Source organism: Melozone crissalis, unplaced genomic scaffold (assembly GCF_028551555.1).
Source record: "Melozone crissalis strain CALT ecotype California unplaced genomic scaffold, PUWL_Pcris_2 ptg000018l_1, whole genome shotgun sequence".
Taxonomy (NCBI): domain Eukaryota; kingdom Metazoa; phylum Chordata; class Aves; order Passeriformes; family Passerellidae; genus Melozone; species Melozone crissalis.
Genome location: NW_026535796.1, coordinates 4,991,521 through 5,006,342, shown reverse-complemented (window position 1 = coordinate 5,006,342; position 14,822 = coordinate 4,991,521). Strand labels below are relative to the sequence as shown.

At 41.5% G+C, this 14,822-nt stretch overlaps 1 protein-coding gene across 3 annotated transcripts; it reads right to left on the bottom strand.

Annotated features, from left to right (window-relative positions):
• Positions 1 to 4,639: 4,639 nt before the first annotated feature.
• Positions 4,640 to 14,577, bottom strand: RNF141 (ring finger protein 141). Of its 3 annotated transcripts, none has more exons than XM_054275635.1 (6): positions 14,494 to 14,577; positions 12,445 to 12,644; positions 10,854 to 10,962; positions 9,702 to 9,883; positions 6,640 to 6,747; positions 4,640 to 5,069 (listed from the first exon to the last, which is right to left on the bottom strand). In XM_054275635.1, exons 2-6 carry the CDS (start codon positions 12,627 to 12,629, stop codon positions 4,919 to 4,921), a joined length of 735 nt encoding a protein of 244 aa, XP_054131610.1. In that variant the 5' UTR covers positions 12,630 to 12,644; positions 14,494 to 14,577; the 3' UTR covers positions 4,640 to 4,918. The 3 variants fall into 3 exon arrangements, with proteins under 3 accessions (XP_054131610.1, XP_054131612.1, XP_054131611.1); XM_054275637.1 differs by lacking the exon at positions 14,494 to 14,577 and adding an exon at positions 13,984 to 14,073; XM_054275636.1 differs by lacking the exon at positions 14,494 to 14,577 and adding an exon at positions 13,078 to 13,147.
• Between the last annotated feature and the right edge of the window lie 245 nt (positions 14,578 to 14,822).

The following is a 14,822-nucleotide window of genomic DNA, read 5'->3' as shown; positions in this document are numbered from 1 at the left end:
TGTGCATGCAGGGGGATAGAACATAAGTAAATAAAGGTAGTATAGAAAGTAATCTTACCCCCCTAAAGAGTTGCAGCTGAGCCAGTTATTAAGGATTAGGAGCAGGCCTGATTTTAACAGGCCACACCTGTAGCCAATCAGAAGAGTTATAAAAGAGTGGATTGGTTGGTTGAGGGGACTGGAGTCAGTTGGCTGCTGTGAGGACAAGGGAGAGTCAGTGTCTAGAGGAGCTGCCTACAAGAAACATCAACGAGGTACGAAACTCTGGCAATACGGACCCCTTGCACTATATGACAACATGTGCATTTCTCCCCCACACCTGTCAAAGCACTGAACACCACTGTTAAACAGCACAGTCTGTATGAAACTGAGACACCAACACCACTGCTTCATTAGTCATTCACCATGACTGCCAGGTCTCACATGAAACGTTTTTGAAGGGCTGTTAAAATGGGTCAGAACCACATCAGCATGGAAGCACAGATTGTTGTATCAAACTCCTACCTTCTTACACTTAAAAATTTCAGAGGTGCAGGTTTCCAAATATTTTAGATTTACTTTGTGAAAACACCCAGCATTTTTAAATAGCATTGAACTAAAGAAGAGTGCTCATTTAATCACCTATTGGATTGTATTCTTCATTCCAGCAGACACACAGTGCAAAGTTCTATCCAAGTTCACAAAACTGATAATTCCTTCTAATGTTAAACCTACAAATCCCATGCCCAGTGTTTACTATTTGGATTTTGATGGGTTAGTGAGGTAAGTACAGATCTGCTAATGAACATCTTGGCAGCCCAGACACAAAAGCAGAATGTGCTGTCCTATCCCTCACAGCTGTAACAGTGGCTGGCTCAGAGTGAAACATTACCTGGTGGTCACACACTGTGGTCACTGGAAAGCACACAGCCCCATCCAGGCTAATTCCAGTGACACATCCAGCAGGAGAAGTTTTCAGTCCTTAAAGAATATTGCTATATGATGAATTCTATGCCTTGGAATCAAGCATTGGAAGCAATGACAGTGAACAAAAATTGAAATGACTGATGTTTAAGACACACTCATAAAGCAAAATTCTGTTCACCCACTTAAAACAGTGAGAATAAAACCTCTGGCAAGTTATCTTCAGGGATGATTCAACAACAGAAGCCCAAAGAAAATACTTAATTACTGTCATGTTACTTCCACTACAGTGTGTGTGAATACAAAATCAAGGCATTGTGTATATGCAGTGTAAGGATTAAGGCCAGGCAGGTTAACATACAGCTCCTACTTACATCAAACATCCTTAGGGCTCCCTGACAGGCTGTTCTTCCAGGATCTAGCTGGATGCAAAGCGCAAAGAACCATGGCCAGTATGTTCCTTCCAAAAATAAACCATTTGGCACACACAGCTCTACAGGGGTGGGACTGAACAGCTCAGTTCAAACCTGTAACACAGAGATCTCAGTGGCTGGCCTGGTTTCCAGAACTGGAAAGAGTATGGATTAAAAAACCTTTCTAGTTATGTATAGAATTTTCTTTAAAGGAAAGAGAAGGAAGGTAAATACACCATTTCCCACAAAATGGTGGGAAACGGTGTATTTCCAAAAAAAAAAAAACGAAAACCCAAAAAACCAGCCCATCATCACACTGATAGGGTGCCTAAAGTTGAAACCTAGTAAATAGAAAGCTTTGCTAATTGCTCTGGTACACCTACCTCCTGCTGTGCCTGTCATTTTATCCATTCTAATTTCCTGATCTGTTAATGAATTCTGCTCCCATTTCTGCCTTGGCTTCGAAAGATCCAAACAGATAAGCCAAGTAACTAGACAGAGGAAAGAGTTACATTAATTACATATTTTAATTCTTACATAAAACAAGGAAAAATTAAGAAAAAACTACTCCAAACCTTAGCATTCTTAAACTTCAAAATACCATCAGAAACATGATGAAATTACTTGGGGTAAAAGTGTATCACACTTCTCTGAAAATAAAAATCCTTTCCCCAAACAAACATGTTCCTCAATATTGTCCTGTAAGAATTAGAGTTGTTTAATTTTTCCCATAATCTCAGAATGTTCCAATTTATTTGTGTCCCTAGAAGAGGTCAAATCAGAGCCAGTTTCTTTTTTTGCAGAGCTGCATTGAGGTACCTTGTTGATACAACCCTTCAAAGTTTGACAGCTCTGACTCACTCACAGTGCCACACTTTTAACCACACCACCTGTACAATGCAATTGTATTTGGATCAAAACTCAGTTTTCACAATTCTCTGGTACCAAAGCCAAGAGATTCCTTAAGCTTAAAAGAACTCTAACATTTCTTCCAAAGTAACTTTATTGCACAATTCATACACAAAGTTTAATATAGTGGAATGTTCTTAGCTATTAATACCATCTCTAATGTTTAAGTTACAATTTCACATTAAACCTGTAAGAAATGTTCACTTAACACAAGAAAGTTAATTTATTCCACTGCCCCCCACCAACAGCTATTTGCAGTAATTCACATTTTCAAGGTCTAACTTCTGGAACTCGTTGCCATGTCCATCCCAATGGATTCCTTTTCCAAAATTGTTTGCTAAATGTTGCACTTCAGACTAAGTAATACCAACCAGTACCAAATTACTAGGTTTTCAGTGTTAAAGTATCTATTTCTCCATATAACATACAGTACATTTATTTTACAAGGCACACATTACAGTATCTACATCACAGCAGTGTGAATTACAGCAACTTAATTTAAAAAAGCTGTACAGAATACAAAGTTTACTTTTGCACTATTTAAATAATTTTTGCATTAGTTTATATTGTAATTGTCATTATGCTGCAATTAACTTGTTTGCATCATTATAAAATTACATTTTAAGAAGTTCATGTAAGTTCTCAGCAGAAAGTCAACTTATAAAATTTCAGTTCAGAAGTATAATTCTTGAAGTACTTGAAAAATAAAGTTAGCTTGAGTCTTTCATTTAGATGCTCTTTCTGTTCCAGTGATATAAAAAGTTTAAAAAATTCAAAGATTATCTGAAAGTTCTGAACATGGACTAATGCAACCTCAAAAAGCAAAAAGAAACCAAACTGCTGCATTATTAGGAACACCTGCACACGTTTTAGTGGGAAATCCTGGGCCAGTAACGATTTCCAGCCCAAACAACAACTGCCTTTATGCAACCAAACACTCCATACATTTACAGAAGAATATCTCATTGCTATCAATGGCTTAAGAAAGGGAAAAAAAAAAAAAAAGAGTTCTCAGCTATATACACTCCTAAAAGGATTTTTCCATAGCTAAATACAGATTTACACACTAAGCCAGACTGGCTGTCAGGTGACAGAAACATGAAGGGTACGTTGCTTCTCTGTCTTAAAACCTATGATAAATCTGACAATGGTGTCACAAGCCAAGCTCAAACAGGTGCCCTACTCTGTGCACATTCTTTAACAAATTGATGTAATTAAGTTATTTTGTAGCCAATTAAGAAAAATAACCTAAATGTGCATATCTACATGCACATTTAGTTCAGAACCTGTCTGTGACAAAAGGACTTAAGCCTTAGAGCATCATGGAATTTTAACAGGTATGGTAAGGAAAATTCAGTCTCACAGTAAGCAAGATCTAGGCTGTTATTCCTTCAAATGCTACACTTGAATATTTTAACTTGAGGTTACTGAGTGAGAAAAAGTAGTACTTGTTAATATACATATATATATATATAAAAAATTAATTCTCTACAGTAGCCACTCATTTCCATAACACTATTTATGCAAAAGAGGCCTAAGATGGGTTTCCTGAATACTAACAATTTTAGACTGTCTAAACTCAGCTCTTAAAGGCTTTATTCTGCTAGACACAAAATACTGTTGCACTCCAGTTGAGATATCCCTTTTCCAAGCTGTCACATGTGCATCTCAGTCCAAGCCACATTATTGTCAAAGAAGTTTCCCTCTGCTACATAAAAGCATATTGCACTTGTAGATAGAAAGTAGAGCACCCTTACTTAGATTATCACTTGTAACTCTTCATATACCTTTTAACTCTGATCTCATCACTTCAAAAACTCAAGAGGAGCAGATAAAGCCACAGCATCACACTAAACTACACCTTAAGTGCTAATTCAAATAAAGGCATTCTCTTCAGATATGCCCAATGTTTAGAAATAATTATAGCTGTTCTTTATCAAAAACTACTGAAGCTGATTTACTGCTTTTAGGATTGTGTACGAAACTGTTTAATGTTTCCAAGCTAATAAGACTATGCTAAATATCATATTTAAAAAAATATTCTAAGAGATAAGTCTTGTTAGAAGAATAAGGGGAAGTGCACAAGTACATTTACAGACCTGCCTACACTCTCAAAAACAGATTTAAAATAATTAATACTAAAAGTCATAACAGATCAGATTCAGTATCTGTAAACACTAAGAGCAGCAATAACTTCCTACTGAAGAACAGGCAGTGGGACATCTTCAAGTTTCAACAGTAAAATTTCAAATTAATAACCACTAGTGCTAACTCATCATCTTTATTCACATTAGTTGTGAATAAGGGACTGCTTTGAAGGGTAGGAACTGTGAGGTCAAGCCATCTGCTACGGTTCATCTCTGTAGCAGGACACTGTGATGCTCAAACAGCAGTCTGCAGTTGTAGTTGTTGCTTCATCGAGTAGTTGAACTGTTGATTAATATCAAACATTGTTGTTAAAGTAAACTGTGTTAATGATCCAAGAGTTTGCTGAAAGAACAGTTCAACAACGAGGACTGCACACACAGAGACTTGCTCAGATCCCCTGTGCTTTAGGAGAGCAGCGCAGACTCACAGCAGCCAAGAGGAGAGGGGAAGGACAGACTCTGAAGAACGGCAAGGAGGGGGAAAACCAGACGCTGGGGAAAAGGAAAGCTTCAAGTGGTTGTGCCACGATCAGCCTGTGGGCAGGGTCAGGGTCTGTGGGGCTGCCCAGCCTCATCCACCATGTTAAGGATGTAAGTGGCAATGTCATCTTCTGTGGGGGCCTCTGACACCACCCAGGAGTCTCCTGCCCCAGTCACCTGCCGGCGGCACACGGGACAGTTTCTGTGGCGGTCACTCCTGTGAGGAAGGCACAGAAATGAGTGCTTTTCACTGGCCAGAAAAAGCCAAAAGAGCCCCCAAAAGGACAAACAAAACCCAAACAAAACCCAGCCCAGTGAGAACTTCAAGAATGATCACATTAACTGGATTAAGCCACCTATCTATTTTGTTTGTTTAAAAACTTTCTTTGTGAGGAAGATTTCTGAATGCAGCTCCATTCTTTGAGTGAAAATTTGGAATCATGTTCCTCCTAATCCTTTGCTCAGGTCAGACAGGATGCATCTGGCTACATGGCCAGAAAGTTTAAATGGAAATTCACTGTCTAAATTAATTCTTCCTATCTTCAGGAATTCAAGTGAGGTCCTTAGAAACCAATCTCCACAGGCTTCCAAGATAAAGAGAAGAAGGAGCCTTTTCCTGGGTCATGCAGCCCACAGAGGTGTAGAACTGGTCCCGTGGAGTCCCAACTCCCTCCACCATCTCAGGAGTCTCCAACAGTTATGTTTGAGCTGGGAGCCTCCATTATGCCTTAATTAAGAGGAGATCAACCTTAACAATTGCAGACCAAAAAAAAGCATGGTGCAGCTGGAACTCAGTGAGGAGTTCAGCTGACTCATCAGCCAAAGCAGGGTATAATCCACTCTCCAGCACAGTCACTGAACTAAGCCCTGTCCTGCTGATAGATGTTAGGACATTTTCCCAGAGGAGAGAAATTACTTGCTGTATTCTGAGATCCAGTGATTTTTACAATGTTTTTTCCTTGTGGAAGCCTGGTGTTTGTTACAAGAGTAACTTCCCTGGTAAGTCTTTCAAAAAGCCACAAAACAAATTCTTATGCACAAATTATGTGTTAATCCATTTGCATTAACTAGCCAAAAAAAAAAACCTTTTTGAACAGAGCAGGTCTGTGTCTCCTAATGCCAGACTGCCTGGACACTTCCCTAATCCCTGAAGGCCTGTATGGTCAGACAAGAGGTGTATTCCTCCACAAAGAAGTTCTTCTCTCCCACTTTTCCAAGAACTGGTGTATCAGAGATGCAGAAGCTGAAAAGGTGTTCAATCTACTGTGAAGCTGAACACTGTAAGGTACACATTATATACATTGTTATAAATTTGAAGGTGCTGTCATGGAGAAGAAATATCTTCCTGGAAGAGTCTGATATAGTTAAATGAGTAAATTGGATGCTATTTATCTGAAGTGAAAGCATAACATATGGAAAAAAACCTCCCTGATAGTTATTTCCCAAGTAAGTGACAGACAGTCCAACTTGCCTTCATATTTGCACAGTCTTAACAGGCCTTAAATGAAATTTGTGAAGCATAACATGCCAGCATTGCATATACCATCTTCTCAATTTTCTGAGCAAGACTGTAACAATTCAATTTTAGAAGAATAAAAAGATGTAAGAAATTACAAAAACAAATGCTGAACAGCATTTTCACCTCTCTTTTTTACAAAATTTCCTGCCTTCCTTCTGCTTCAGTCTGCTTTTACTCAATTTTAAATTATTTGGCAACCACAGAATCTGTCAAATCAAACTGAAACATGCATACTATAAAATAATGAATGTTCTTTTGTGTATATTACCATTTATCAATGCATTTCTGGCAGAAACTGTGAGCACATGGCAGGATTAGATCAGCACGCCCATCCATGCAGATGCAACATTCCTCTTCATCTGTCAGCTGTTTAACCCTGCAGAAGAGAAGAAACTGTTTGCTTCCAGATGTTTGATATTTATGCCCCAGTAACTACACCAGTTATTACATTTTTCATAATAATTACTGATGGCCAAAAAGAAACACCTGTGCTTTTAATTTGTGAATGAGCTACTTATGTCATCCCAGCCTATGTCAGCAGTGAACTAAACTAAGCCAGAATGTGCATTTATTTTTTGTGTTCGTATTTGTGTCAGGTGCTTTTGGTGTTGCCAAGGCTTCTGTTAATTCCTTTTCATATCAACAAGGAAGTGTGAGGAGTTGTAGCTGTTTCATATCACATGACTGGGAAAAGAACAGAAACACTGTTTACATTAAAGGCAGAAGAAGAACCTGCCTTCCTGTCACTGCACCTCAGGCTGAACTAATTCATAATGAACTTTCCAAATTTCTGTGTGCTGGTTTATATCCTAGACAAAAACATGCATGTCAAGAGGATCACTACCAGAATGCAGCTTCACTCATTTCAGATGGCATCAAAATGCCAGGGGCTGAACTACTCACTAGATTGAAAAGGCTGATTTTAGCTTGCAATATGCTCCATATGAGTGCTCCTCAAATTAGGACTCTCAAGATGATTGTTACCACAGCTTTTCCAGTTAAACTTCCTGGTGTTTCTGTTGGTGGGGAAGCTTAAAAATTATCTCACTACCCAAGACAGATGTTGACATTTTATATCTTTTCCCCAAATATGAGGTATCTTTATCTAATGTTCTTAGCAGGAGTATCTCAAATACTGGGACCATCAAGACTTCTCAAGGGCAAAAAGATGCAGAGCATCCTCAGCTTTCACTGGCCTAACCAGACATGTAAAGTTTGGAATTTTATAGTCACAGCTCACTTCCAAAACAACCAAGGAACTGTTCCAAATGGCCTGGGTTTTCCAAAAACCCTAATTTGGGAATCCCTGTTCTGACCTGAGGGACAGAGATCGCATTCTAGAAAAAAATGGCATTTCAGGAGTTAGTCCACCTTAATGACTATTGACCAGACAATTTTTGCTTAGGGGATCTAAGGGAGCTTGTCAAATACAGATTCATCTTTGACCTGTACAGAATAGCCAGCTACTAAACAGCAGCCAACATGACTTTATCTTTCAGTAAGTCCTTGGGGTTCCCTTTTCAATTTGCTTTTGGAGAAATACTTTAAAGTGACAGATTTTTTTTTTACAGATGGCAGTTTGCATACAATGAGGAAAACATTTTCCACAAAACCTAATTACTGTGTTCTTTAGACCTGTTCCCTTCTCATTTTCAACCCCCATGCAATTCTCAGTAGCAACCTTCAATAGCACTTGAATTTTTGAGATTTGCTGGTGTCTACACAAGCAATTATACAAGGCCTATTTATAAAGCTTCTGCAAAGTCAGCTTTAGTCACAGTACTAAGTTCCTGAAGAAACAGTAAAATAAAGGAGTGACAGACAAAGGAAATGCTTATCTCTTTGTTATCAGAATGTATAAACCACTTAGGCAGATTTTGAATGCTCTGAATAGGACGTGGATGTTGTAGAGATATGGGGTATTATTCTAGGGGAAAAAGTTAAGAATTGAACAGATAACACTTGCTATTTTTAGATAGTGAGGGCTAACTTTGCAGAGCTGAAAAATGTCTGAAGGTGAGAAGAACTTAGGCAAATGGGTGGTTTTCACAGAAAAATATACAGAAGATTTCATTGGTGCAGAATACTTGAAGGTGCTTCAGCTTATATTTTCCTTAGTAACTTGCAAAACTTGGGTAAGACACAAGCTCACCAAACTTCATCATATTAGCAAAGTATATTCTGTTTTTATTTGTGACTGATACTGCCTCAAGTAATGAAGTTTACAAACAAGAAGGATCTCCTCTGTCTCCAAGTCTGAAAAACTGAAAAAGAAACTCATATAGGAAATCTTGTATTCTCCTCATTGACTTTAGCAATATATAAAGTTGTTTTGCCAAAGTAACTGAGGTCTAAGTTATTTGATTTGTTGTTTGAAGCAAAAGACCATTTCCAGAAAAATGTGTGAGAAAGAAATTTTCCTGTTCTGTCTCAAACACGTTCACAATTTACAGGAAATTAAATGAAAATAAAATAATACCTTCTGCAATCCACTGACAGAAAAACCAAAGGGCTCTGTGGAGTGACAACACAGGTGACCCCTTTTTCCTTTCAACAGCTGAAGAGTGACACTCAAGCTGTTTCATGAAAATACCTGGCTGCCAGCTCTTCACTGGTGAACACAGAGAACTCTACCATTTACTACCTTTTCCTGTAAAACCTAGCTCTACCTCACTTTAAACTGAGTTAGGACCATGAACTTATTCAGGAAAGGTAAGGAATTACTGGTAGCAGCAACACTTCCACACAGGGAAAGGGTGACAGGCTTCTTGCTTTTACATTCAGTTTGACCTCAAGTTATTGCAGGTGTTGACCTCAGTCTTTTGTTTTTCCTCTGGTTAACAAAGCAGAAGGTCGACATGAGTGAGACAATTCACATTTTTCCAGTCTTGCAAGTTAAATTATTACCATTATAATGGATGGGTTTCTAGTGGCAACAGATGGGAACTTCCACATGCCAAATGTAAGAGGAAGAGAAAGTTTAAGTGGAACAATAACAAAATGTGTTTAAACAAACACTGTCAAAGCCCCTGGATTTGTAGCTGCAGCTGATTCCGTTTCCTCCTGTTCCCTTATTCAGGACACTCAGCTTTTACTATGTTCCTACTAGAACTGATCTCTAAAAGGGCTCTTCTGAAGCTAAGGTGTGGTAGCCCCAGATTTCAGGATTTAACCCAAGTGCACTGCAGCTCCCTGGGTGCAAGGGAAGGTGTCTGTGCCTGTTTGTGATGGTACAAAGCTCTGCAGCTATCAAGAACAAGCAGGTATTTGCAGTTCAGGTTTGAAGCACAACTCCCAAAATGCTTATGCTGTAACTGTGTATCCAAATACCTTCCCATCCACAAGCTGGCCTGACACGAAGACAGAGACCTCCAGCTCTCAGCAGCTTCTTCAGAAGTATCACTCTGTGCAAGAACTCCTGCTGCTTGATTGGTGATGTCTTTATAAAGTTGAGTGAACTGATATAAGTTCAAGATTCTGGAAGCTTCCACGATGCCACTTGTTTTATTTATCTTAAGACATGAGAATTGTTTACAATTACTTATCAGGTTTTAACTTGGCATTGCTCAGAATGTTTGTACAGCCCTGCAGTTCTCATGTAAGGCAGCAGTTTCCTTCCTCCGTGCCCTTCACCACATTAACAAGCTGCAATCTGCCTCAGCAAGAGTCAGGACTGCCCACTGCTGCAGAGTGAGGAACACCACAGGCAGCACCACAATTTCAGGGCAAGGCAATTGCCATCACTACTCCAATGGATTCAGGTGTGAGAAGGGTCCTAACACCCAAAGAAATGGGCTGAACTTAGAACCAAGCACAGGAGAATCAGTCATTTAATATCTGAACTCAAAACTGCCTACAGTGATGGCTGCCTTAACGAAAACTAGGAGTAAACAGAAAAGTACCAACTGCTGGTTTCAAACAGAGTTTGGGGGTTGCCTTGTTTAACCACATAGTAAGATTGCTCAGGGGACTCAGGATCATTAAAGGACTTTACCTTTAAGGATAGGATAGAGAGGGGAAAATCTCCTCATTAGACAGACAAACTTCATAAGCTTTTGTCATAAATTAAAACATTTAATCTTTAGGTTGGTTTTCTAAGGGATCAGACTATGTACAGGCACACTAGCTCAACTGATAATGCCTGAAAACCTGATTAATTTCTACTACTAATTTTAAAATCTACAGTTGGCAGTTTGTTGTACCACTCAATTACCTGACCTCACAAATCACCTGAATTTTAACTAAAGGCTGTAAGAGCTCCACTGGAAGGCATCACTCCTTTAAACTTAGTTATAAGTATGTTTTTGTTGCCGTGCTTTTTGCAGAAACTTAGCATTTAGACTTAATTTATCTCCAACAGCATCTTTGAATGCATCATCTGTATCAAAACACATGTAGCAGGTGTTGGATTTTACAAGTAAAACTGACAGTCCTCAAATCTGTGCATACAACCTGCCATCAAATTAAAAAATTCACACTTACTTTGGTACATATTATCCTAACGATCACCTTCCAGAAAGCAGAAGAATCAGACCCAGGCTGCACTTCAAACAACAGATGTTTGTCTTGTCCAGAAGCCAATTTTGCAGTACTAAAACAAAGCAACATCAGTTTAAAGCCATGTGCTGGACCTGCAAAGATCAGCAGCCTCAGCCAAGTGTGATTATTTATGGTTCACCTGTCCCCTCTCTATGCCTAAAAGAGATTTTAGCAGTACTGCCCAGGGGCATCAAATTATAGAGTATGACTTTCTTAGGATGTCATTGAATACACAATCCATTTCACTTTAAACTGCACAGCAAACTTCAGAAAATGTTGAGCAAGTCTTCTGATCCAGCACCAGCAAGCAGCTGTACTTCATAGACATTTAAATTCACATATACTCTCACTGTTTATTACACTAATCACACAATCTCTTCTCCAATCTGAAAAGCTATTTCCTCAACAGGTATATATATAAAAAAAAAGCCTGTGAGTACCAGCATATGCTGATGAGGTGACTTTTTGTTAGTATATATTAATAATGAGGTAGTCAGGTGAAGGTGTCAGGTGACCTAAGACTTGTTTCTTTAATGGAACACAGACACAACATTCTATTCCACAAGAATCAGAGTATTTTCAGGTCTAAGTAAACACTGGAAAGAAAGAAACTACTTGAATAACAGTAATTTAGAGTGAATAATACTAATATATGCCTGGAGTCTCAGGCAAAACATCAGGTTATGTTCTTCAAAATCTATTTATGTGTCTATCCAGAAGACGTGTGTTTTTCAAGGTCATTCAGGAAAGTATGACCCTCTCCAAGATAATTTCTAAACTGAATACAAATTCACATTTTAGCTAAACAGCAAACATTACAAAGCCCTTATTCAGTGTGTGTGTGTTTCCACTTCATTTTATCACTCTCACAGTATACCATAAACACAGGCTAAACATGACAACACTGTTTTTTTGCTCGTTTCCTTTTACTGTCATTGTGCTGCTCTAGCAAAAGGCAGGCTATGAAAAATCAGACAAAAAAGCAGCAGCCTGTTCTTTGGGATTATCTAGGTCACTGGTTTGGGACAGTAAGACACAGCTCATCCTTAATGAGGAGCAGCCTGGCAAGTCTGCAGAGGTGCCAGGGATGGTCACCAACAGCTCTGTCCCAGGTGCCACCCTCCCCACATGGATCTGCTGTCCCTGGCAGGCTCCTGCTCCTCCTTCCTACCCAAACTGACAGGCACAGAGGAAGCAGCACTGCCTCTTCAGGTGGAAGGGAGAACAATAAGGGACACAGGTGACACTAATAAAAAGATTACTCTAAACCACCTCTTGTGAACTGTTAAGAACTGTGGTGTTCTTCCAACACTTGCTGGAAGAAGAATACTGCAGAGAAGGGAATTTAAGGAGGAGAAAAGGCTTTGGTTTTGAAGTGTAATTGCAACCATTATAAAAACATAAAGAAATGAAGGATAATTTCAAAACCATTGGGCCAGTTCTGGCTTACCAGCACACAATAATATATTGCACACAAGGTCTTTGTAAAACACAAAAAAGAAAAAAAAAAAAAAAGAAGCAAAGTAAGGCTTACATATCATTGAGTTCAGCTACTCTTCCCAGAAACTCTTCATAGGTTAGGAAACCACTTTCTTGAACCAAAGAGGCATGCTTTGCTACTTTTTCTGGCAACTTGTTAATTACAGTTTGTGTGTGGTTTGAAATCTGTTGACCCATGGTGAAGCTCTTCACCTCAGTTTTGCAGAGAGAAGTTCTCATTCACTTGTGGAGTCTCTGCCAAAAATATTTGAGAGTTACATTTGTGTGTTTGTGATGGCTACTCCCTCACTTTCTTTTAGCCTACAATAATTATTCCACAAGTAACACAAGTAACTGAACAGTTACATCAGAAACAATGCAGAACACTTCAAAGAGTCTGGAATGTGGCATTATAATCTTACTAAAAATGTACTATTTTGCTTACAGCAATACTTATATTAAATTGAGATAACTTTCCACACAGATTCAGCTCCAACACACACATATATAAATACATTCAATGGAATGGGAAAAAAAAATCTTAAGATGAAAATGGTAATTTATGACAATCTTTGTTTATTTTAAATATTTGTGAGTGTGAATATCAGAATGTTTGCAAGTAAGCACATCAATGTCTCTTTATACATAGACATCACATTAGGAATCAGCTTTCTTACATCAAATTTACATTGGCAGATCAAAAGAACTCCCACAGCATTCTGAAACTGGTAAGCCAAGGAATCTACGTCAATATAAACGAATTTAGAGACCTCCCTACCCACACAAAACACTCAACTTCAGGCTGTATTACAGAACTGACTTGCTCAAATGTCTCCAACTCCGAATTACTTCATCTTTCCTTCACACCCAAATCTTTTTCCCCAAAAGTCTGCCGAAGGATTAATGCCATGCCCTCTGAGTATTTATCAACTTACTCCCCTTCATCCCCCTGCATCTGACTTCCCCCAAAATGCCTCTTTGCAGAGTTCATTGTTGGTCAAGCAAACCAGTTGTGTCAGGCCCTTTTAAGACTTCTACAGACGGAGGTGTGTGAGGGCAAGGGAACTGCAGAACATCCACCTAAACTCACAAACGGAGCAGTCTGACATGAGCTGCGTTACAAGCTCCTGAAGGGAGGCACCACAGAGAAAGCAGCACTTTGTCCTACAGGCAGCTGCAGCAGCACTTGGGCTTAACCCCGCCCAGAACAAAATTCACAGCTGTTGAGATCTCACCACGGTGCGAGAAAAACACAGCACACCAAGCGAGCATACTGAAGTACTATGCAATTTCACCACAGTAAGCTTCCAATTAATGGCCGGAATTGTGACTTAATTCTGTTCCCACACATGCTCCCCCTCCAGCCACATTTCTCCTTCCCGATGAGGCTCCAGCGCCTCCTGCCCCGCTCTCCGGGGTTCGGTGAGCACACGGCCAGGCCCGCACGTCAGCAGCACAACCAGGCACCTGCGGACACCTCCTCCCGGACCCGCCGGGCTCTGCTCCCCCGAGCTCCTGAGGGAGCGCCGTGCCTCCTGCGGGCTGCCCAGCTCAGCACCTACATCCCAGCACTGGAAAGTTCGGGGAGAAACACCTGCGAGGGCGTTTGCAGAACTGGATATCGGGAAAGTTTCACCCGAGGGTGGTCGAGCACTGAACAGGCTCTCCATGGAAGTGGTCACCACAGCAGCGACTCTGAGAGAGTTCAAGAAGCGTTTGAAGAACACTCTCAGGCACACGGGGGTGACTCTTGGGGTGTCCTGTGCAGGGCCAGGAGCTGGACTTTGATCCCTGTGAGTCCCTTCCGACAAGGCACTCCATGAAATGCTCCCTATTGTTCACCCTTCAAGACCTCACACACCTCGCGCCACCCGCAGCCCCACGAGGCGCCCCCAGCGGCGCGGACGGCCCCGGGCACGGCCCCTCAAGGCCCAGGCGCGCCCCGGTGCCGGCCCTCAGCGCGGGACGGGCCGCGCTCAGCCCGGCTGCGTCACGGCCGCCCCGCCCGCTCCCCCCGCCCGGCCCTGCCCGCACCCGCCGGCTTCCCCCGGGCCGGGCCCTGCGCTCGGCGCCGAGGGGCGGCGGGGGGCGGGTCCCCGCTCACCGCATCCCCGGCACGTCCCGCGGAGGAGCCGCCGCCGCCCCACGGGCACCGCAGCGCCGCGGCCGCTCCCCCGCGCCGCGCAGGCGCGCGCTCGGCGGCGGCGCGCGGGGGTGACGCAAGCGCGCGGCTCGCGCTGTTGTTGCCGGGACACGGCGGACGCGAGGCCCGGGCAGCTCTGCCCTGGCCGCCGCTCTCACGGCGGGGCCCAGGCGGCTCTGCCCTCGCCGCCGCTCTCACGGCCCTCGGCCTCCTTCCCTCTGTCCCGGTCCCGGCACCCAGGGCAGCCGGCGGTGGCGTTGTCGCCTAGAAGAGCGGGCCCCGCCTGAACA

What these genes read in the sequence shown, in the direction of transcription:
- RNF141 (XM_054275635.1), bottom strand. Translation starts at nt 12,629, where the DNA reads ATGAGAACTTCTCTCTGCAAAACTGAGGTGAAGAGCTTCACCATGGGT. An exon ending in TTAGGATAATATGTACCAAA is followed by an intron (nt 9,884 to 10,853) that starts GTAAGTGTGAAT and finishes TCATGTCTTAAG; the next exon opens with ATAAATAAAACAAGTGGCAT. An exon ending in GCCAGCTTGTGGATGGGAAG is followed by an intron (nt 6,748 to 9,701) that starts GTATTTGGATAC and finishes TCTCTTCTGCAG; the next exon opens with GGTTAAACAGCTGACAGATG.